Source organism: Osmerus eperlanus, chromosome 10 (genome assembly GCF_963692335.1).
Source record: "Osmerus eperlanus chromosome 10, fOsmEpe2.1, whole genome shotgun sequence".
Taxonomy (NCBI): domain Eukaryota; kingdom Metazoa; phylum Chordata; class Actinopteri; order Osmeriformes; family Osmeridae; genus Osmerus; species Osmerus eperlanus.
In genome coordinates, this window is record NC_085027.1 from 6,960,507 (window position 1) to 6,982,543 (window position 22,037).

At 50.6% G+C, this 22,037-nt stretch overlaps 1 protein-coding gene across 1 annotated transcript in view; it reads right to left on the reverse strand.

Moving 5' to 3' along the window:
• Window positions 1–4,388: 4,388 nt before the first annotated feature.
• The window catches only part of LOC134028379 (potassium/sodium hyperpolarization-activated cyclic nucleotide-gated channel 1-like), a 59,957-nt gene continuing 42,308 nt past the window's right edge, over window positions 4,389–22,037 (reverse strand). The window contains exons 5-9 of the mRNA XM_062471869.1: window positions 20,746–20,892; window positions 20,137–20,377; window positions 10,482–10,646; window positions 6,264–7,004; window positions 4,389–6,089 (exon numbers count right to left, since the gene is read on the reverse strand). Coding sequence (XP_062327853.1) covers window positions 4,567–6,089; window positions 6,264–7,004; window positions 10,482–10,646; window positions 20,137–20,377; window positions 20,746–20,892 — 2,817 coding nt within the window. The 3' untranslated portion in view covers window positions 4,389–4,566. The remainder of the gene's footprint in view (window positions 6,090–6,263; window positions 7,005–10,481; window positions 10,647–20,136; window positions 20,378–20,745; window positions 20,893–22,037) is intronic.

Below are 22,037 nucleotides of genomic sequence, written 5' to 3' on the forward strand. Positions count from 1 at the left end.
CATTTCACACTCCCGCTGCATCCATGGTCAGTGGATGCAGCTATGGATGAGTGAGGAGGATATACTTCATCCAACCACATGCTAAACTGGCAGCATATCTTGCCTTTGTTATGCCCTTCCAGTGGAGCCTTGTAACCGGTCTCTTTCCATATCAGACAGCTAACCTTCCCATGACAGGAGGCTCTCGGACCACCCTGCCTCTACGCTCCACACCCTCCAGAGGGACTCACTGTATTCAGTCCTTTCAGAGGACACACACTCTCCAAGTCTGCTTTCAAATTGCTAATTGGCATTCTTAAAATACGTCTGCATTACACATTCTAAAGTGGGAAAGAGCCTGAGTTGTTAGAAATACCAAATACCCTCAAAATGGAATACTAAATACGTGTGTGTGTGTGTGTGTGAGGGGAAGGGGAGGGCTTAGAATGGAGCACCACAGCCATGCAGATTGGGATGTGACGGCACCCTGAGTGACAGGGACAGACTACAGCCTACATTGATTGATAGGCCGAGCCCCTCCTTATCTCTGTTAATGGTCAAGTGGTGTTGGGGGTCAGTCCCGCCCTGCTAATCGATCAATGTCTGTCTCTCTTAAAGTGGGTACATGCCTCCCCCCCCACCCCCCTCCTCCCCCCCACTGCTCTCCGACATCGACCCTGGGAGGTTTGAGCTCGCTCACACACAACGTTAAGGCAGGAAGACACCCCACACACACACACACAGGTAGACGGCGAGCCACACGGACACACGTGCGCACGCGGGTGGAAGCGCACGCACCGGGACACGCAGGCCGCACACGCCGCCACCTGAGCGGCTCCCGTCGACCCAGGCCCAGGCCCAGGCCTTACCTCAGAAGCACTTCCCTCCCTCCCGCCCCCCAAAACAAAACATACATCAGCTCTCAGGAACATTCCAACATTCCATCACTGGGGGATGTCACACCCTCAACGTCCCCCCAGACAAGAGCACCTCAGCAGGCTGGGGACCCCCCGGCTGCCTGGCTGTCAGGCAGGCAGGCCCCCCCCCCCCCCCCCCCCCCCCCGCCCCCCCGTCTGCCTGGGTGTCAGGCAGGCAGGCCCCCCCCGGCTGCCTGGGTGTCAGGCAGGCAGGCCCCCCCCGGCTGCCTGGGTGTCAGGCAGGCAGCCCCCCCCCCCCCCCCCCCCCCGGCTGCCTGTCCTAAACCATCACTCCCTCAATGCATCAGCATCTCCTCACATTCAACCCAGCGTTTAACTCTCAACCCGTCTCCGAACAAGTCTTATTCTATGACTCCACGACTTAATAAGGTCATATATTAAATTATATATTAAAGGGGAAGAGAGGAAAGGAAGGATAAAAAAAAGTCTGCGAGGCTGGGTTGTGAGGTATGACACGTGTGACAGTCAGGGTAGTCTATTCGCATTGTTTGAGCAGCACTAGCGAGCTGGATGTTGTGGGCTTAAAACAGAGTCACTGTAAAGCAGACATCAATACTCCATCGCTGAAGCACCCTGCCTGTGTTTACTGTCTGTCATGTCACCCAGACTACGCTCTCTGTCTGCTCTCCCTTCCTTCCTTCCTTCCTCCTCCCTCTATCCCCATCCCTCTCTCCCTGAGACCCCTTTGCAACCCCCCGCCCCCTCCCCCCCCTTCAAGGTGTTCAGGGCTGACGCCAAGCTCCCACAGTCCTCCTGTCAGGGTGGCAGGTGCCTCATGTCAGGCAGACACCAATAGGGAATAAATATTTCAGAGCATTTTAGATAGCTTCCTGCCACAGACAGAGACAAGGTGTTAAACAGAAACAACAAACACAGACCGAGAGAGAGAGAGAGAGAGAGAGAGAGAGAGAGAGAGAGAGAGAGAGAGAGAAAGGGGGAGAGAGAGAGGAAGACACTGAGAGGTTATTAAACGGCTTCTCCACATCTTGTTGACACTGCTAAACAGAAGATGAAGCCATGTGTTATCTTCAAATAAGAGACTGTTACCTCCACTAGATAAACTGCTACACAGAACTGCTTTGGTGTTTCTTGTACATCTTATGTTCACCCCTATGACAAGACTGTCTAAACTTCAGACATAAATGTATGAATGGGATTTTATTTAAAGCTATCCCACTGTACTATTTTTTGACTACCTTTATCACATTTTAGTCATTTGTGTCAAGATGTATCAAAGGCATGAAGGGCAAAACTACAACCGGGATAGCTTTATTGATGTCATGATTTGTGTTCAACGTATGAATGTAAAAAGCATGTTTTCGCGTTTTTTGTGTGTGTGGACGTGTACTTATGTGTGTACTTGTATGTGTGTGTGTTGTCGTGTGTTTGAGTGTTTGTGTGTGTTGTCTTGTTACAGGGCGGCTGGGGCTGTAATGACCAGAGAGTGTGGTCACTGTACACACATCTGGCCTACTGGGGTCAAGGTTCAGGGGTCAAGGGTCACGGGCCTGTCTTGTTATATCAGGACGTGGAGTGGAGAGGCTTGGAGGAGGCCATGCTTTTCTCTCTGTCTTTAATAACTCAGACCTTCTCTGTGAACATTTGGACTAGCATACACACACACAGACACACACCCATACAACTATTCACACACACACACACACACACACACACACACACACACACACACACACACACACACACACACACACACACACACATGAAGCAGCAGGACTGTCAGGATCTTACAGTCCGTGACCTCATGGCAGCTGTTTTGGTCAGGGCTATGTTATATTCTGTTTCTAAAGTACTATAATAAAACAGGTTACCACTTCACCACAGAACCCCTCTCAGCAACCTACATGCGTTAGTAGTCTCATCATGAAAACAGCTGTCTGCTGGAACTGTCTTCAGCATCTCAACATATAGTACCAGCGTACAAACCCAAAACTTAGAACAACAACCAAAGTGCATACATTCATGTTCAACTCAACACTGGCATTCAATGAGGGAGAGAATGTCTGTGTTGACCTTATAGCAGCTGTGGGTTGTGATGCACACGTTCCACACAGTGTGGAGTATTTACTAGTCTGAAGCAGCTCTGTAACACGTTTATACCGTTTATACCGATCTCATAGCATGTGTCCACCTGGGTGATTCCTGTGCATTTGCTACATTGTTTGTCTCCGGAGTGTGTGTGTGTGTGTGTGCCTGTGTGTGTGAGCGTGGGCACTGGGATAACTACTGAGTGCAGTGTACTGTGTGCTAGCGTTGGTCTGGAGAGCGTCCTGGAGGATATCATGGGCAGGACTGTGCACAGAGTCCTGGAGGATATCACGGGCAGGACTGTGCACAGAGTCCTGGAGGATATCACGGGCAGGACTGTGCACAGAGTCCTGGAGGATATCACGGGCAGGACTGTGCACAGAGTCCTGGAGGATATCACGGGCAGGACTGTGCACAGAGTCCTGGAGGATATCACGGGCAGGACTGTGCCCAGGCCGGGACCGTGGAAGTTGTTGGTGGGGTTTTTGGGAAAATTCCTCTTGGTCGCTCAGGCAAGATTTCTTGCTTTGCATTGGGCTTTTCCAACATCGCACACTCTCACACAAATACACATATCCTGTACATACACACACACATGCATATACACACACACACACACACACACACCTACTGTCCAACCCAACAATTTGAAGGGCGTTATTCTGCTTCGCATCACCAAAAAAAGCATCAGCAACATGAGCTTGGAAGACAAAGTGAGTTTGTTAGGAGCGGGGCTGGGGGAGAGAAAGCCGGTCACTAACTTGTCAAGATGTCTCAGTACTGACATGAAGAGCCCAAGTCCCTCCTCACCCCTCCTCTTTATATTACTACGATAAATGGTTCAAATAAAATAGTAAAAAGTTGGATGACACCCAGGTCAAAGAGGAGATGGGCTGATTGCTCCAGAGGAAAAGTCTTTTTGGTTTCCTAATCTCTTCTTCACCTAGGAAGGTTTTCTAAGTCTATACAGAGGATAATTAAGTACAATCTAATAAGATACATTTCAGGGTCAGCCATCAGCAACATGGGACCCCTGTATGGGAAGGTAAGTAAAACAAGTTCAACTCTTATTCTTTTTTAGCTATAAAGGTAGATTCCGTTTTTTTTGTTTTGTTTTGTTTTGTTTTGAAACACACAAAAAAGCATCTATACATGCAGGTGTTAGTGCATAGGGTCCTGCAGAAAAAATACTACGGTGTTGTCCGTTTTTTTTACTCCATTGTCAGCTTACCAAACCCCTTTCAGATGAATTTGGCATAGTTAGAAAGAATGAAATGTCCGCTTCTAAGAATATAATTTCACACCCTCCTATCCCTTGATATCAACACATACAGTTTAAGTATATCTCTATGTATATACGATGTTTAAATATAAAAGAAAAGAGGATAAAGCAAGAAACGAATGAAGTACTTAAGCTCTAATGGACCTGATTAAGGGTTATATCTTTTATCTTGGTTAAATCACAGTAATATTAAGATCTTGAAAAACGAGGAGGAAAATACAGTGAGGCCAAAAGGGAAGGACAGAAACGAAGGTCAAAGGTCATGATGGTAGATTGTTTGTCTGTGTTTATCAGTCAAGGGTCGGAGGGTGTGATTAAACCTCACAAGTTGGAGGGCAGTTTGGCGCGCACAGGTTCCAGTTCAGAGGGGTGGTTTCCCGACCCTCTCCTTGGAGGGAGGGCTGGGGAGGCGATGGGGGGCAGGGTTTGCCCCTGGTGGTGCGGGTGCCCGGGGGACACGTGGACGGGCGGAGTCATGTGCCCTGGCATCGAGCTACAAGGTTTGGGTACCAGGGTGGGCGAGGAGAAGGGGGAGGGGCAGTATCCAGGCTCCATGGATGACAGGGGGCGAGGAGGGGAGGAGCGGCCCAGGGCCAGGCCCATTTCCTGGGGCAGGGAGGGCAGGGACGGGTGGGAGCTGGACAGGAGTTTCATATCCTCAGAGAAGCGGCCCAGAGGAGACTCCCTGCCTCCGGCCTGGGGCTGGCTTGTAGGCTGGGTGGGGAAGGAGGGGGTCTGGGGCAGGAACAGGGAGCTGTGGGAGCCAGACGCGCTGTTCGGGTCGCTGTAGTGGAAAGTCCTGCCGCTCACAGGGCTCTGGACCGTGGGGCTGGGGCCCAGGGGGGTGTAGCAGGGGGAGGCGTTGGCTGAGCCGTACTGGGCCAACGAGGCCAAGGCAGACCTCTCCAGGGACAGCTGGGGCTGCAGGCCTCTCTGGAGGTTGGACTGGAGGCTGGACTGGAGACCGGCCTGAAGGCCGGCTAAGGTGAACTGGCCCAGGGAAGATGGAGAGCCCTCAGTAGGTTGGAGGGGAAGAGGGGGTTGGGAGGACTGGGGGGGCTGGGAGGACTGGAGGGACTGGGAGGACTGGAGGGGCTGGGAGGACTGGTGGGGGAGGGAGGAGTGGGGGGGCAGGGAGGACTGGTGGGGGAGGGAGGAGTGGGGGGGCAGGGAGGACTGGGGGGGCTGGGAGGACTGGGGGGGCTGGGAGGACTGGTGGGGCTGGGAGGACTGGAGGGGCTGGGAGGACTGGAGGGGCTGGGAGGACTGGTGGGGGAGGGAGGAGTGGGGGGGCAGGGAGGACTGGGGGGGCTGGGAAGAATGAGAGGACAGGGAAGGCTGGGAGGTCTGCGGAGGAAGCTGGCCTCTACTGGGAGACGGTGAGCCTGGAGGGGGTGTGTGGAAGAGATTGAGGCCACTAGACGTCCTGCCTCCCCCTGCAAACTGATGTAGGGGGCCAACCTGAGGAGGCTTAGTGAGGGGCTGGCTATGGAGCAGCTGGCTGGCCAGGGGGCTGGAACCACCTGAAGCCCCTCCTATGGCCCCTCCCACTGCCCCACCTGAAGCCCCTCCTATGGCCCCTCCCACTGCCCCACCTGAAGCCCCTCCTATGGCCCCTCCCACTGCCCCACCTGAAGCCCCTCCTATGGCCCCTCCCACTGCCCCACCTGAAGCCCCTCCTATGGCCCCTCCCACTTCCCCACCTGAAGCCCCTCCTATGGCCCCTCCCACTGCCCCACCTGAAGCCCCTATGGCCCCTCCCACTGCCCCACCTGAAGCCCCTCCTATGGCCCCTCCCACTGCCCCACCTGAAGCCCCTCCTATAGCCCCTCCGACTTCCCCACCTGAAGCGCCTACTCCTAATCCTCTAGCTACGTGTTCCACCATAACCCCGGTCATTGAAGTCCCATTTGTCCCAGTTGCCCCTCCTATATGCCCCCCAGTTGCCCCTCCTGTTGCGTAGCCCTCTGATGCCCAACCTTCAGCTGCCCCGTCACACACCCCTCCTACTGCCCCACCACTGGCTCTCCCAGACGACCACCCAGTAGCCCCCCCAGTGGCTCCACCTGCCCCCCCTCCAGTTGCCCCCTGTGGCTGGAAGAGGTTGGAGAGAGGTGGGGTGCCACAGGGGAGGGGCTGCTGCTGCTGGGGCTGGGGATGGAGCTGGGCCAGGCTCGAGGAAGGGGAGTCTGAAGAGGAGAAGGGTCCGAAGGGGAAGGGTCCAGCCCTGACAGACCCAGGGTGTGCTCCACTGGTTGAGGCCTGTTGGCTGGAGCTAGCTATTCCAGAGCCTGAAGTCATGTGATGGGCCCTAAAGGAGGCCAGCAGTGGCGTGTCCACCCCAGAGTGCAGTTTCGTGGGGGTACTCGTAGGTGAGCCCCCGGCTGAGCCTTGGCCTGCGGAGTTTGAGGAGTTGGGCGTATGGAACTTCTTCAGCCTGCCAGGGGGGTCCTTCAAGCCCAGGAGGGAGACAGGGGGGCGGAAGATCGTGGGGGGCAGGTGGGGGTGGTGGGTCAGGGCGATGGCGACTGAAGTGGTGGCAGCTGCGGCTTGGAGGGGTGCCTGGATGAGCGGGGCCCAGATTACGGGCGTGGGCGAGGGCGGTGCGGGGGGTGGGATGTTCTGGAGGAGGTGGGCGCAGGTGGCCATGTCCCGGTCGTGCTGGACGATCTGCTGGATGATCTCATTCTCCTGGTAGTTGAGCACACCTGAACTGAGGTCATGCTGGACCTTGTGCTGGAGGATGGAGTTCTTTTTGCCTGGAAGATTGTAAGAGACACACACACACATTGTTAGGTCAGGATCAGTTCACACGCTGCATCTGACAACAAAACCAGACTAAGATTGCAAACATTGCATGTTCAGATCAGCCAACACACACTCCTAACCCCGAATCTTTCTAAATCCACATCTCAGATGATCAGTACCAGGAATCAAGTCTTCCTTCTCCCTTTGTACACGGGAGACAACTTGACTGCGATTGTGAGTTTTTGATACAGTGAATAAGCGTCACGTTTAGGCAACAAAGCGAGCGTTGGCCTGCGGCTGCTGTGGTGAATATTAAGGAGCAGGAGAGCCCACTGTGATCAGGCCACACTCCCAGACAGCCCTTTGATTCCTCTTCCACACATGGCAGCACTAGCTAACAGCAGCCACCACCAAGGACAGCTTGAAGACGAGAGGATAAACCCCGGGCCGGGGTCTGGAGGAGGGAGAGAGGGGGGGGGGATGAAGGAGGATGAGAGGGGCGGGTGAAGGGGAGAGAGAGAGGGAGGGGAGAGAGAGAGGGAGGGGAGAGAGAGAGGGAGGGGAGAGAGAGAGGGAAGGGAGAGAGAGAGGGAAGGGAGAGAGAGAGGCGAAGCACAGAGGGGACTAACATGAAGGGATTGGAAGCCATGATAGCTCCAGCAGGGCGTGTGTGTGTCCCCGAATGTGTGTGTGAGAGCCTATGTGTTTGTGTCTGCTTGTGTGTGTGTGTGTCTGTGTGTATGCCTTGTGTATGTGTTTATGTCCAAGGGGTACATGTGTGTGTGCATTTGCTGTATGAGTGTGCATGTATACATAATCAGTCAATGTGTATATATGGTGTACGTGTGTGCATGTATTTGTGTGTTTGGTGCCAGTGTGCATTTATGTGTGTACGCATAATGTTTGGGTGTGTGTGTTTATGGTGTATGTGTCTTTACGCATACGGTGTGTGTGTATGAGCGTGCACGTATATTGTGTGTGTGTATGTGTGTCTGTTTGAGCAGCCCTTACTGTGGAGAGGTAGATAAGAGGCCAGAGGAAGAACAAACAATAGGTCCAGCAGGACCATGGATACAGAGGTGGGCCTCTCCTTACACATGTTACACTGACCGAGCGGGAGGGGGGAGTGGGGAGGGGGGTGGGAGGCCGACCAGGAGTGGGGAGGGGGGCTAGGGTGGGCCAAGTGCAGGCACAAGGTCACAGCCACAGTAATGGAGTGGGTCCTGAGAAGGCTGCCAGGCGGAGAGGAGGAGAGCTTCTCTGTTCATAAACAGCCTCAACTCCAAACTGATAATCCATCAATCATTCCCGGATGAGCCAGACGGCAACCACGGGGTTAATATGAACCTCTGTTGCCCTGGCGATTTGATCCCCGCCACACGCTGCCAGTGAATGGTGTCGCCTTAGCGGCTCGCTACTGTAAGCGCAATTAGAGGCAGATCAATCTCTCGCAGCCCTGATATGTGAGGTGAACGATGACCTATGTGTGTGTGACTGCCTTTGTGAGAGGGTGTGTGAGTGTTGTGTGTGTGTATGCGTGTATTAGCCTGTGCATATCTCTCAGTCCAACATGACCGCCCAGCTTTACCCCCCCCCTTAATTAGAGAAGCAGAGCTGTGTGGATGACTTCATTACCTGGAAGGTGTGGGGAGAGGTGAGCACCATTTATACACACAAACAAACACACACACGCAATACACATTGAAATACGCACACACAGGAATCAATGGCTCCCATCTATCAGTTAGTCAGGAAGGGAGGAACAGAGAGTGCTAAGTGCTGCATTGAGCCTGTGTACAGTATGTGATTCCAATGTGTGTGTACTTTTTTGTGTGCGTGTGACCTCTGTTTTACAACTTTGAAATTCGCTTTGAAAAAAAGACATTATTTTAAAAGTATCGACTGATATCTATCTGTCCTTGTGCTTTGTGTGCCTTGTGGATGTGACATTCATCTACCGACCACATCACTTCAAAGTGTCCCTTTTAAACCAACTGGCCCCTGCAGCCATTTTGCTCTGGCTCATAGAGAACACCACCTCAGGATAGAGTGCTGCGTTCACAGGATGAGAAGAGGCCCTTCTGTCTCAATCCACAGAGACCCGCGGAACTAGGAGAAGCATGCTGGGAAAGGTCAACTACATGTTTGGATTTGTATATCTAAGTGAGGTGTCGTCAGGTGACCTTCATGAGACGAGTGAGGGTTGGTTAAAGATCTTTACCAGCGGCCCTGTCTCATGACGATCAAGCATGGATTTCCTTGAACACTGTTTTGACTCTTGTCACACTACTGAACTGTATGTTGCTCCACTCCACTCGGTGACTCATCGCTGGGAAGGTTATCTTAGGACTCAAACAGCCTCATTCACTGTCTCAGAAAAGTGATTTACCCAACAGAGATGAATGGTGAACACCCTGAGGGAGGTTCGGGCCATGTTGTTTCTGCACTTCAGGTTTGGCATGGTTCTCTTTCTGTGTAAATAGGGATACCCCCCCCCCCCCCGTTCCCTCTGTCACTCTCTGTCTGTCTGCCTGTCTCTCTGCCTGTCTGTCTCTCTGTCTGTCTGTCTGTCTGTCTGTCTCTCTCTCTCTCTGTCTGTCTGTCTGTCTGTCTCTCTGCCTGTCTCTCTGTCTGTCTGTCTCTCTGCCTGTCTCTCTGCCTGTCTGTCTCTCTTCCTGTCTGTCTGTCTGTCTGTCTATCTCTCTGTCTTTCTTTGTTAACAGGGGCTTTGTCTCTGTCTTTTTCTCTCTGCCCCACCTCTCTCTAACAGGCTTTATTTCTCTTTCTCTCTCTCTAATGCTGTGTTCCTGGATGACTGGATAAGCCTATAAGATGATGATGACAATGACTGAAAAGAGAGATCGGAGGGAGAGAGAGAGAGAGAGAGGGAGAGCCAGAGAGGGATAGAGAGAGCCAGAGAGGGAGAGATTGACCCTCTGTCCCCTGGGCCTGCCCCATTGGCAGTGCCTTTGATGGCAGATGTGTGTGTTGTAACATGGGTGGAGCAGTGTGGACTGAGCTAATGTGACGCATCTGTCCACAGGCCTCACTGACCCTTAGCAGCTCACACATGCACACGCACACACACACCACACACACCACACACACACCACACACACCACACACACCACACACACCATACACACACCACACACACACACACCACACACACCACACACACACCACACACACACACACACACCACACACACCACACACACACCACACACACCACACACACCACACACACACCACACACACACACCACACACACCACACACACACCACACACACACCACACACACCACACACACCACACACACACCACACACACCACACACACACACCACACACACACCACACACACCACACATACTGTAAATACACAGACAGACACTTACTGTTCACATGCCGAAATCTTCCCTCAAGACATTGATCTACAGTAATAGTTTCCTTTCCACCCAGGCCAATCAAATGAACCAAACGTACCAATGCGGTCCAGCCTATCCAGGGCCACGGTCTCGAAGGCCCGCCTCATCATGGGGTACTCCTCCAGAACCTCGTTGAAGTTGTCCACAGACAGCGAGTACAGACGGCAGTAAGTGTCTGCCCTCACACTGGCCGTCCTACGACCCCGCGTCAGCAGACAGATCTCTGGACACACAAGGAAGGAACACAGGTCACATGGTCAAAGCAGTTCAGTTTAGTATATTTCAGTTTAAGTCAGCTTTACAGTTTTTATCGATTGCTAACACACATTTTTTGAAAGCCTACCCCGATTTCTCAAAACTCTAAACACAAACCCCAAAACCACTCACACAAAATTCAAAACACTTCATAACTCCTGCAAAATGCTACTTTGGTTTCAAAACAATGTTATGTCACCTCAAAATGGTATTTTGATTTCAAACAACAAACACAGACTATTATTTGAGTAGACTTTTCAAGCATCGATTGAACACTGATGTACTCAAGTGAAAACACTACGATGAATGGGAAAACACCATGTATGAAGGCCTTATCAGGAGCATTTTGCCTGTGATATCATAGGCTTACTTAGGCTTAGTACATATTGTTATACTGTAAAATGTAACTGTAAAATGTTTTTACTCCAATATGAAACAACACACAAATATACAGTAACAAAAATATTTATTTGTTTCAAAAGTGAAATAAAGAATAGGCCAGTACAGTCAACAACAAAGAAGAAAAGTAAAATAAAAATATATATACTGTAAAACACTGTAAAAAAGGAGGACAAAATAATTAGGCTGCATCCTGTCTTCGGATCCTGTCTGACAGCGGGGAAAGTAACGCCTGGTGTGGCGAATCCAGCCCTGAAAGGCCTCAGGGGCTATATTGCCACATGCCTCCTCCATGGCCTGTATCAGGGGCATCTGCGCCTGCGGATTGCGTTCGTATACCTTCCATCTCCAGGCAGAAAAAAACTCCTCTATTGCGTTTAGAAATGGAGAGTATGGTGGGAGGGGAAGCACCAAAAACCGTGGGTGGTTGGTGAACCAATTGTGGATCAGAGCAGCCCGGTGGAAACTTACATTGTCCCAGATAACAACATACCTGGGCTGCTCTGCATGGACTATTTGGTCGGGTGGAATAAGTGTGTTGTGGAGTGTGTCCAGGAATATGAGGAGACGGGCAGTGTTGTAGGGGCCAATGATTGAGTGGTGATGGAGGATGCCGTTGTGGTTTATGGCAGCACACAGAGTGATATTCCCTCCCCGCTGGCCAGGGACATTGATAATGGCGCGTTGTCCAATGATGTTTCTGCCCCTGCGCCTTGTTTTGGAGAGGTTGAAACCAGCCTCATCAATATAAATAAATGTATTCGACTCCTCAGCTGCCTCTAGCTCAAGAACTCTCTGAAACAAACATGACAATATTACAGTAGTTATCAGAAATAGGCCTACACATTGTTGTAAAACACTTGAAAATACTGTAACATTGAATTGGATTACAATATAGTCCACTAATGTGTCAGTGCTACAGTAATAGGACGCAATCAGCTGTAAGAATATATAGAGTAAGACTTACTTGCACATAGTCATGGCGCAAATCTTTGACTCTGTCAGAGTTTCTGTTGAACGGCACTCTGTATATCTGCTTAATTCTTAGTGCGTTCCGCCTCAGAACACGGTCCACTGTAGCATGGCCAACTGTGAGAATGTTGGGGAATGTGACTTGGTCATTGATTATTGTATTCCTTATTTGTCTTATGGTTAATGCGTTATTTGCCATAACCATGTTGACTATTGCTGTTTCCTGTGCATCTGAGAAGGTACGCTCCCTCCCACCACGCCGGGGTAATCTTTCAGTTCTGCAAAATGTACAAATACAGAACAATGGAAAATACTCTAAATACAAAAATAAAACAGTTTTTCTGTCATAGTAGGCCTAGTATTTCTTACCTATTTTCTCTCCTGAACGTCCGTATGATGGATGCAACGGAGTAGTGGCTAATATTTGGTTGCACCCTCTGGCCTGCCTCCTGCATGGTCAAACCATGGTTCACGACATGGTCGACCACTGTGGCCCGAATTTCATCAGTGATTACTGCTCTCCTTCCACCTCTTCCTCCTCCTCGTCCGCCTCCTCGTCCTCCTCTTACCCTTACTCCTCTGCCTCTCTGAAATGCTTGTGCTTCCATGTCGTTCATTGCTCTCCAAACCAGGAGCTCACCTATGTCCCTTATATTGCTAAAACCTTGATTATAAATTGCACAACAGCCTTGGAAATTGAAGTTTTATTAATTGAATAACAATGTGTTCTGTCTGAAAACAAGGAGCTTTTGGCATGGATGAAGTGTTAAAAATAAAGAGGATTGTGTGTAGTGTTTTGGAGATTGTGTGGTTTACCAATTGAAATCTGTGTTTAACGCAGATAATTGTGTGTTGTGTTTTGAGGAAAGTGTGGCTCGCAATTGAAATTTGTGTCTAAAGCAGCAAAATGTGTTTATAGTTCAGCAGAATTGGTTAAAAGAGTTGGCACATGAGTTACAAGTTGTGGTGATTGTGTCATATGTTCCTATTTTTGTGTGTTAGCAATCGATAAAAACTGTAATTGTATTCAGTTCAATGGACTGTATTACTCTCAGGGGACCAGTCAGAGCAGCAGCATCTGTAAATACAATATACTTGTATAAAACTAGAACAATAACGTTATTATCCTGAACCCAGGAGCTGGTACATTCATAGTAAATAAAGACCTCATGGTCGCTATGGTCTTTGGAACACTCATACTGAACAGTGTGTGTGTTTTGGTTTGTTCTCCTATTGAAGCTGTTACTGTACAACCCTGATAAATAAAAATGAACTTTGAAACAAACCCAAAAATATCTATATTTTTTTCCTGTGGATATTTCTTTTTTGTTGTAATCCACAGCTGAAGCCATTTCCCCAGCTTAGAGCTGCGCCTGCCCTCATCTCTGCACTGTGCCGGATCAGCACAATAATGCTCCATTTAACAGGCTGCCGGGCTGTAGAGCTCTGGCACCAACACGGGCCCTACGCCGCGCGTGTGTGAGAGAAGGAGATAGAGAGAGGGGTGGATGGAGAGAGACAGTGAGAGGTGGTGACAGTGCACGAGGAAGAGTGAAAGAGAGAGAGAAAGAGAGAGAGGGAAAAGGAGTGAGAGGATCCACCCGTGTGCTCCACTGTCACATTAACATATATTCCCAACTGCGCAGTCTGCCTCTTACTTTCATCCCTTTAGCCCCCCCCCCTCCCTCAGTGCTGGCTGTCCCTCCCAGTCTTTCTCAGAAAGCCATTTACCTACTCATTCGCACTCCCGCTTTCAATTCTCCAACATAATTGCGTCACTCCATACAGAGTGCTCACTGCATCACATTTATCCAGAACTCTGCTTCCATCAGATCAACTGCTGAGGGAATGTAGCTCAAAATCTCATATCCCATTACAGCTGTTCCTGTCATTCTCTATCTATCCGTTTTTTGGTCTCTCCATCTCACAGCCTGTGTCTCTCTACCTATGTCTTTCTGTCTCTCTATCTCTCTGTCACTCTGTCTCCTGTCTGTCTAATTGTCTTGCATGTACACACTGGACCAGACAGACTGGACCAGACAGACTGGACCAGACACACTGGACCAGACAGACTGGACCAGACAGACTGGACCAGACACACCACACCAGACACACTGGACCAGACATACCAGACCAGACACACTGGACCAGACACACCACACCAGACACACCACACCAGACACACCACACCAGACACACTGAACCAGACACTGGACCAGACACACCACACCAGACACACTGGACCAGACACACCACACCAGACACACTGGACCAGACACACCGGACCAGACACACCACACCAGACACACCTGACCAGACACACAAGACCAGACACACCGGACCAGACACACTGGACCAGACACACCAGACCAGACACACCAGACCAGACACACCGGACCAGACACACTGGACCAGACACACCAGACCAGACACACCAGACCAGACACACCGGACCAGACACACTGGACAAGACACACTGGACCAGACACACCAGACCAGACACACCTGACCAGACACACTGGACCAGACACACTGGACCAGACACACCAGACCAGACACACCGGACCAGACACACCGGACCAGACACACCACACCAGACACACCACAACCAGACACACTGGACAAGACACACTGGACCAAGGCTCCAGCCTAATCCCAACCAGAGGGATTGGAAAGTTGCCAAAGATATGGCACCTGCTCCTGAGGGAAAACGATCGTGTGAGTGTGTACATGGGTCGGTGCTGTACCGTCAAGGGGCCATGTCAGAGCGTACATGTTGGAGCGAACAGTGCTGTACATGATCCCTTCAACATCAGCTGCGAAATGGGAAACAGCTCGATCATGTAAAACTCCACTTCTCATTGCCTGGAACATTCCCCTAAGGGCTTCATTTTAATAGACTTCTAATTGATTCCGCTCACAGTCTACAAGGGTGCCTAAACCAGCTGTAAGTCACACGGTAGTACTGCTGAAGACTACACCATGCTGTTCAAAGTACCCAGATTCTTTTAGAAGGATGTACAGTATTTACAGTAACACTAACCTCTTTCCTCAGGTCTACTGGGACAGTAGGGACTGGCGCAGTACCCCCCTCCCTCTCCAGTACACACACAAACACACACACACACACACACAATACTGCATGAAATCACACCAAACAGGCTTAGTTTGTCAGGCCTCTGTGTGTGTCTGTAGCAGTAGTGTGTTTTATCCCCTGGGCCCAAGCTGGTCCCAGCACTGCATCTGGTAATCCTGTTTAAAAGCGAAACTCAGGGACACAGAAGGAGGAAGGGAATTGATTTGTGTTGCAGTCGTGGAGCGCTTACGAGTCATGTGGAAGAGTCCCGCCTAATGACAGAGGCGGTCGTTACAAATGAATGGCTCCCAATTAAAATTGGATGTGAAAGGAGGATGAGGAAAGCATGATGAGGAAGGATGCTTGACCTTGCCTGGATGTCACATGCTGGTCCACGCTGGAGCACTGGGGGCCACGTGACCTGAGCAGTTCTTAATGAGTGTGTTTCGTGTGTGTGTGTGTGGATATACAGCATGTGCAAACTTGTGTGTGTGTGTGGATATACAGCATGTGCAAACTTGTGTGTGTGTGTGGATATACAGCATGTGCAAACTTGTGTGTGTGTGTGGATATACAGCATGTGCAAACTTGTGTGTGGATATACAACATGTGCAAACTTGTGTGTGTGTGTGGATATACAACATGTGCAAACGTGTGTGTGTGTGTGTGGATATACAGCATGTGCAAACTTGATATACAGCATGTGCAAACTTGTGTGTGTGTGTGTGTTTGTGTGGATATACAGCATGTACAAACTTGTGTGTGTGTGAGAGAGAAGTATCTGTGTCCTGCAGTCTGGACTGTGAAGGCTCACCTGGACTGAGCTCAGCTGTCGGTTTACATCTCTATCCTCCCTCCCTCCCTCACACACACACACACACACCCACACCCACATCACACAAACCCCAGACACGCACACACACCGCCCCCAGACTTGGGAGAGGACATTCTCTAACCTTTACAACATCCGCACAGGGCAGCCTGATTCCCCATGACACACCACGCTCCATCCACCCAGCATTAGCATAACACACAAACACACACACACACAATTTGTTTACCATGCACAGGCTCGGGTCAGGCCGAGTCTGGTGTAGCTATCACCATAGCTGGTGTCACGTCACTTCTGGTTACCTCTCCTCCCTGTCCCAGTCCATATCTACGGCAAAGGAGACCCCCAGCCACAGAACTGCATGCGGCACAGATGTCCCACTGTCCCAGACCCTGCTCCCAAACTCAACCTGACGAATACACGGTGTTGGACTGTGCAGAGGGAGCCTCGCTTTCACCCTCGTCCTGCAGACCCTCCAACGCTGGAGAGGATCACCTAGACTGAACCGATGCCACCCTTTGGTGCTAATCCAGATGCCATCCCTGGTGCCAGCTGCTCCGAGTGACTCAGATAAGCCCCTCACTGTTTCGCTTTTGTGACTTACCACTTCACACACACACGCACGCACGCACACACACAAGGAGGGGGAGAGATGGAGAGAGCCTCGGACTGGACATGGACTCGAGATTAAGAGCAGTTTCTTTGGAGAGGACTTTAGCCGGAGTGGAGCCACCAGATAACACTGGAGATTTCCTGCTGCCCACTCTATCCTGCACCCTCTCTCAAGCTCTCTCTCTCACCCTCTCTCAAGCTCTCTCTCTCACCCTCTCTCAAGCTCTCGCTTCTTCTCCGCCTCTTTATCTCCTCTTTTGACCTCTCTCCCTGTCTCTGTCTCTCTCTTGACATCTCCAATGCCTCTCCTCATCTCATTCTTTCTCTCACTTCCTTGTCTCTCCCTGTCTCTCTCTCTCTCTCTCTCTCTCTCTCTCTCTCTCTCTCTCTCTCTCTCTCTCTCTCTCTCTCGCTCTCTCTCTCTTTCTTCTTCTCCAGCCTCAGTTCACATGAAGGCAGGAGTGAACTGTCTGAGCTCCCAATCACCTATCACAGAGCAGGTCTTTGATTCTTTGATAAGCGGCTGTGATGGACCTCTCCTTCTACAGTAAGGTCACGGAGAGAGAGGGAAACAGAAAGGGAAGAGAGGCAAGAGAGAGATAGAGACAGACAGAGAGTAGGAGAGAGAGAGAGATGGAGGGAGGGGGTAGAGAGAGAGAGAGAGCGGGACCAAACCAAGTCATACAGCAGCAATTACAGCAGGCTACAAAGGCTGACCTATTATGGGACAATACACAGCTTGCACCAGAGAGTACCAGGCTGCCTGGAGATCCTGCCCTGATACCACCACCTGAGGGGGGCCTTGTACTGGATAAGGACCCATTTTGTGTGAGTGATGTGTGTATGCGTGTGTGTCTGTGTGTATGTTTGGCCAAAGGGGAGTGTCTGGGTATGTTTTAGTATGTGTGTATGCTGCTGTGTATATGTGAGTGTGTATTTTAGTTTGTGTATGAATGTTAGTGTGTGTGAGTGTTAGTGTGTGTGTTGAGGTAGGGGAGCAGGGGTTCTGCTGGACCTCCCATGCAGAGCCTCAGTGGCTCAGAGCCTCAGTGGCTCTGCCTTCGTGGCTCAGTGGCTCCCGGTCTGAATATTCCAGTCACATTGGATTTCCGCTCCCTTCAGATTGCCTTGTGCCAAACGCTCTTGTCCAGAACATGTCACATGATATCCTGACTCCAGGATCTCCTCAGTGAGTGTCCACAACAGTTAGCCATCGGGAGGAGAGCACTGAGAGTTGAAACACAGTACAATGAAATAATTCCATTGTACTGATAAGGAGCACTGTCTATGGACACTGTCAATACACATACACAGTAGCAGGCCAAACTCCCTTCCAATGCAGAAAAAGTGGTCACACAAACACACACTTGCATGCAAATAATTATGTGCATTCAAAGGTATGTGTGTGTGATACTCATTGTGGTTAACTTCCTGCTTGCTAAAACACGCTGAGTCCACACGTGCCTGCCTGACAAGTGTCTCCTCTGTGTGTGTGTGTGTGTGTGTGTGTGTGTGTGTTACATCAATTCATTTCATGAATGACTAGCTCATGTTTGGCAACAACTGTCAGATTTCCCTATGGTGATGGGCTTGGATTATCCTCCCTCCTCTTCTTTCTATTCCTCTGTTTCCCCCCTACATCTCCTCCTTCTTTGCTTCCTCCTCCCCCCCTTCTTCCATCTCCTTCTCCTCTTCCTCCTAGAGCAGAGATTATGGCAGGAATATCTAACAGATAAAACAGTAAACCCACAAAGCATTGCGCCTCTAAAACGTTAGCAAGGGACATGGGAGGGGGGAAGGGGGATAATGACAGCTGATCCAGGGTGTTAAATTAATGCAACTTGTTCCCTTCCAAAACATGGTGCATTTAGTAATAGCGTGTGGGCTCTTTATCCCATTTGCACAACCAAATAAATGTTTAAACAGGAAGAGAACGACAACACTGATACACGAGGCCTCCACCCCTTCATCCTCTCCTTCCTGCATCCCCTTTCTCCCTCTCTCCCTTTCCATCCTCCCGTCTGTCCTCCTATCTTCCTCCCCTCTGCCTCCTCTCCCTCTGTGTCTTCCTCCGTCCTTCCTCTGCCTCCTCTCCCTCCGTGTCCTCATCAGCCTCGTCTCCCTCTGTGTCGTCCTCCGTCCTTCCCCTGCCTCGTCTCCCTCCGTGTCGTCCTCCGTCCTTCCTCTGCCTCGTCTCCCTCCGTGTCGTCCTCCGTCCTTCCTCTGCCTCGTCTCCCTCCGTGTCGTCCTCCGTCCTTCCTCTGCATCTTCTCCCTCCGTGTCGTCCTCCGTCCTTCCTCTGCATCTTCTCCCTCCGTGTCGTCCTCCGTCCTTCCTCTGCCTCGTCTCCCTCCGTGTCGTCCTCCGTCCTTCCTCTGCCTCCTCTCCCGCCGTGTCTTCCTCCGTCCTTCCTCTGCCTCGGTCTTTCCAGGGAGAGCAGGAGGATGAGTAACCGAGCAGGGGGCCCGTTGTGTGAAATGTTGATTAATCTTGGCATGGGCGGAGATAGATTGCTTGCCATCTTTCCATTCTTTTCCCAGCGGCCCCCAGAGAAAGGGCACCGAGCTGGCCCTGCTGCAGGAGGGCTGTGTGTGTGTGCGTGTTTGCACGCGTGTGTGTGCACATGGTGGGTGCCTATGTGATGATGTGTGTACGTGTGTCCGTGCGTCTGCGCACACAGGACTTGTGTGTGTGTGTGTGTGTGTGGGGGGGGGGGGGCCGACATTGTAATTAAACTTCTACAGGCAGGTCATGTGCTGTTAAATGCTTGTGCGTCCCTCATTACTCAGAGTGCGGCGTCTCAATGATACCCCATCAGCCCTGGCCACGATCACTCCCTTCAGTTTACACCACCTGGGCTCAGTACGGGTGACTGGGCGCCTCTCACACACACACACACACACACACACACACACACACACCCTCTCGAAAGAAGTAGGTAGAGGGCCTGACCCTCGAGGGGCGAACGTGGAGGCAGGATGTGCTGGGATTATGCATGGGTAAGTACAGTTTTAGTCTATCCTTTGTGGTTGAGCTGGAAGCGTTTTATGCCTGTGACCTTCAGGTCTTTTCTCCCGACGTGTACTGTACTGTACATGTGGAGCGTGGCTATCTGCCCCCGGGCCGGCTGCCTGTTTGGAACGGAGCAGGGCTACGTGATAGGAGGAGAGCGCTGGGATGCATAAAACATGGAGGACCATCAAACGCTGAAGGATGATGAACACTCCCACAACCAGCAGAGAGAGGCCGTGTGTGTACGCATTTTTCCATACGAGCAGATATCTGCGCGTGTGTGTTTGTTTGTGTAAAATACGACCACAATAACATTTGCTAATGTGAACACACAGACCCAGCCTCGGCTCGGAGCAGACTCATTCTTCTTGTGTGTTTTTTCAGGTCACCATTATGAATATTAAAGCTGAAAAGGTTTAAGCTCCAAAGCAGTGTGTGTGTGTGTGTGTTTGTGTGTATACAGTAACTCTGCTCATATATTATACAACCACATGCATGCTTGTGTGTGTGTGTGTGTGTGTGACCTTTTGCTTGGACTGGCCATCTCTCTCTTACCCCCGAAGTAGGACCCGTCAGACAGCTTGGTCTCCTTGTTGCCCTTGGTCAGCACACTGACCACGCCATGCTGGATGAAGTACATCTTCTTGCCGATAGTGCCCTCCCGGATGATGTAATCTCCCGGCTGGAACACCTCGAAGCGGAGCTTGGTCAGCATGGAGGTCACAAAGTTGGGGTCAGCGTTGGCGAACAGCGGCATAGATGCCACCAGCTTCCGACAGTTGAAATTAATGATTTCCTAAAAATGCAAACAAAAAAACGAGGGTGAGTGTGTGAGCGAGTAAGAGAGCAAGAAAGATGGGGTGGGTGGGGTGGAGAAGGTGAGGGAGAGATGGAAAGAGAGAGGGAGAGAGAAAGAGAGCTGGGGGATAGGGAGAGAGAGAGGGGATGGCAGAGAGGGGGAGGGAGAGATGGAAAGAGAGAGGGGGAGAGAGAGAGAGAGAGAGGGGAGCAGGTGCTAAGGGCTTAGGTAATGCAAACACACACATACACTTGCCAACACGTGCAGACATATTCAAACACACAAAACCCACACCCCATTACAGTATATACACATGCACACCTGCCCCCCAAATCGCACACAAACACACACACACACACTCTTACTTCTCGTAGCGGTTCATTGAGCTCCCCCAGAATGCTCTCCTCGTCAAACATTTTGCCTTGGTAACGATGCTCATAGTAGTCGTGGATCCTCTGCCTCATGTCGGCTGGCAACTTGTGGAAAGACATGTACTGCTCCACTTGTTTGTACTGCAGGGACACATGGGCACACACAGAGAGACAAAACAAGGTTATCTCAGGCAAGCCTTGTCGAAGGTCATTGAGTCATACTAACAAAGACAGGGCACAGGAGTCAAATGGTTGGTTATAAAACATGACACAGCAAATCTACAGGACAGAAAAACACTCTGAATCTGTAGCTCATCCTCTCCAGAAATCTATGACGAGTATCAAGGGATTGAAAACATTCGTTTTGAATGAATCATTTAGACTGAATAATTCAAACCTAATCATGCGGGTTGACTGGTTCAGCAGGTAGAAAGACAAAAAGCTCGAAAGAAAGAGAAGATGGAAGACAGAGAGAAGAAGAAAAGTTTCCTAATAGGGGCCGATTCACCAAAGTTTTAATGAAGGGCTCCACTGGGGGAGCCAGGATGAGGGAGCACATTCTGAGCACGCCTCGAAACACACTGTGTGCAAACGCCGAGAGAAAAAGGATGGAGAGGGAGAGAGAAAGGGAGCGAGAGAGCGAGTGCGAGAGAGTGAAATAGAGACAGAGCATGAAAGCAGGGCAGAGAGAGAGAAAGAGAGAGACAGAGTGGAAAAGACAGAAAGAGAGAGAAAGAGACAGAGTGGGAAAGACAGAAAGAGAGAGAGAGAGACAGTGTGAAAGACAGAAAGAAAGAGAGCGGGAAAGACAGAACGAGAGAGAGACAGAGTGGGAAAGACAGAACGAGAGAGAGAGAGACAGAGTGGGAAAGACAGAACGAGAGAGAACAGAGCCAACAAGGAAACAACAGAAAGGGAGATGAATGACAAAAATGTCAATACATGATGCTAGTGATGCTGATTGTGTGTGTGTGTGTGCGCTGTGTGTGCTGTGCGTATGCGTAGTGCGATCAAGGTGTTCCAACAAAAGCCCTGTGGCGTCTAAGCTTGATGTCTACTATTACGAGACTTTACAAAGGCTTGATAGAACAGCCTGATCGACACCATGGAGGTGTGATGTGGTGGCCGCCTCTGTGTGTGTGTTTGTGCATGCGTGTGTATGTGTGTGTGTTTGTGCATGCGTGTGTATGTGTGTGTGTTTGTGCATGCGTGTGTATGTGTGTGTGTTTGTGCATGCGTGTGTATGTGTGTGTGTTTGTGCATGCGTGTGTATGTGTGTGGGATCA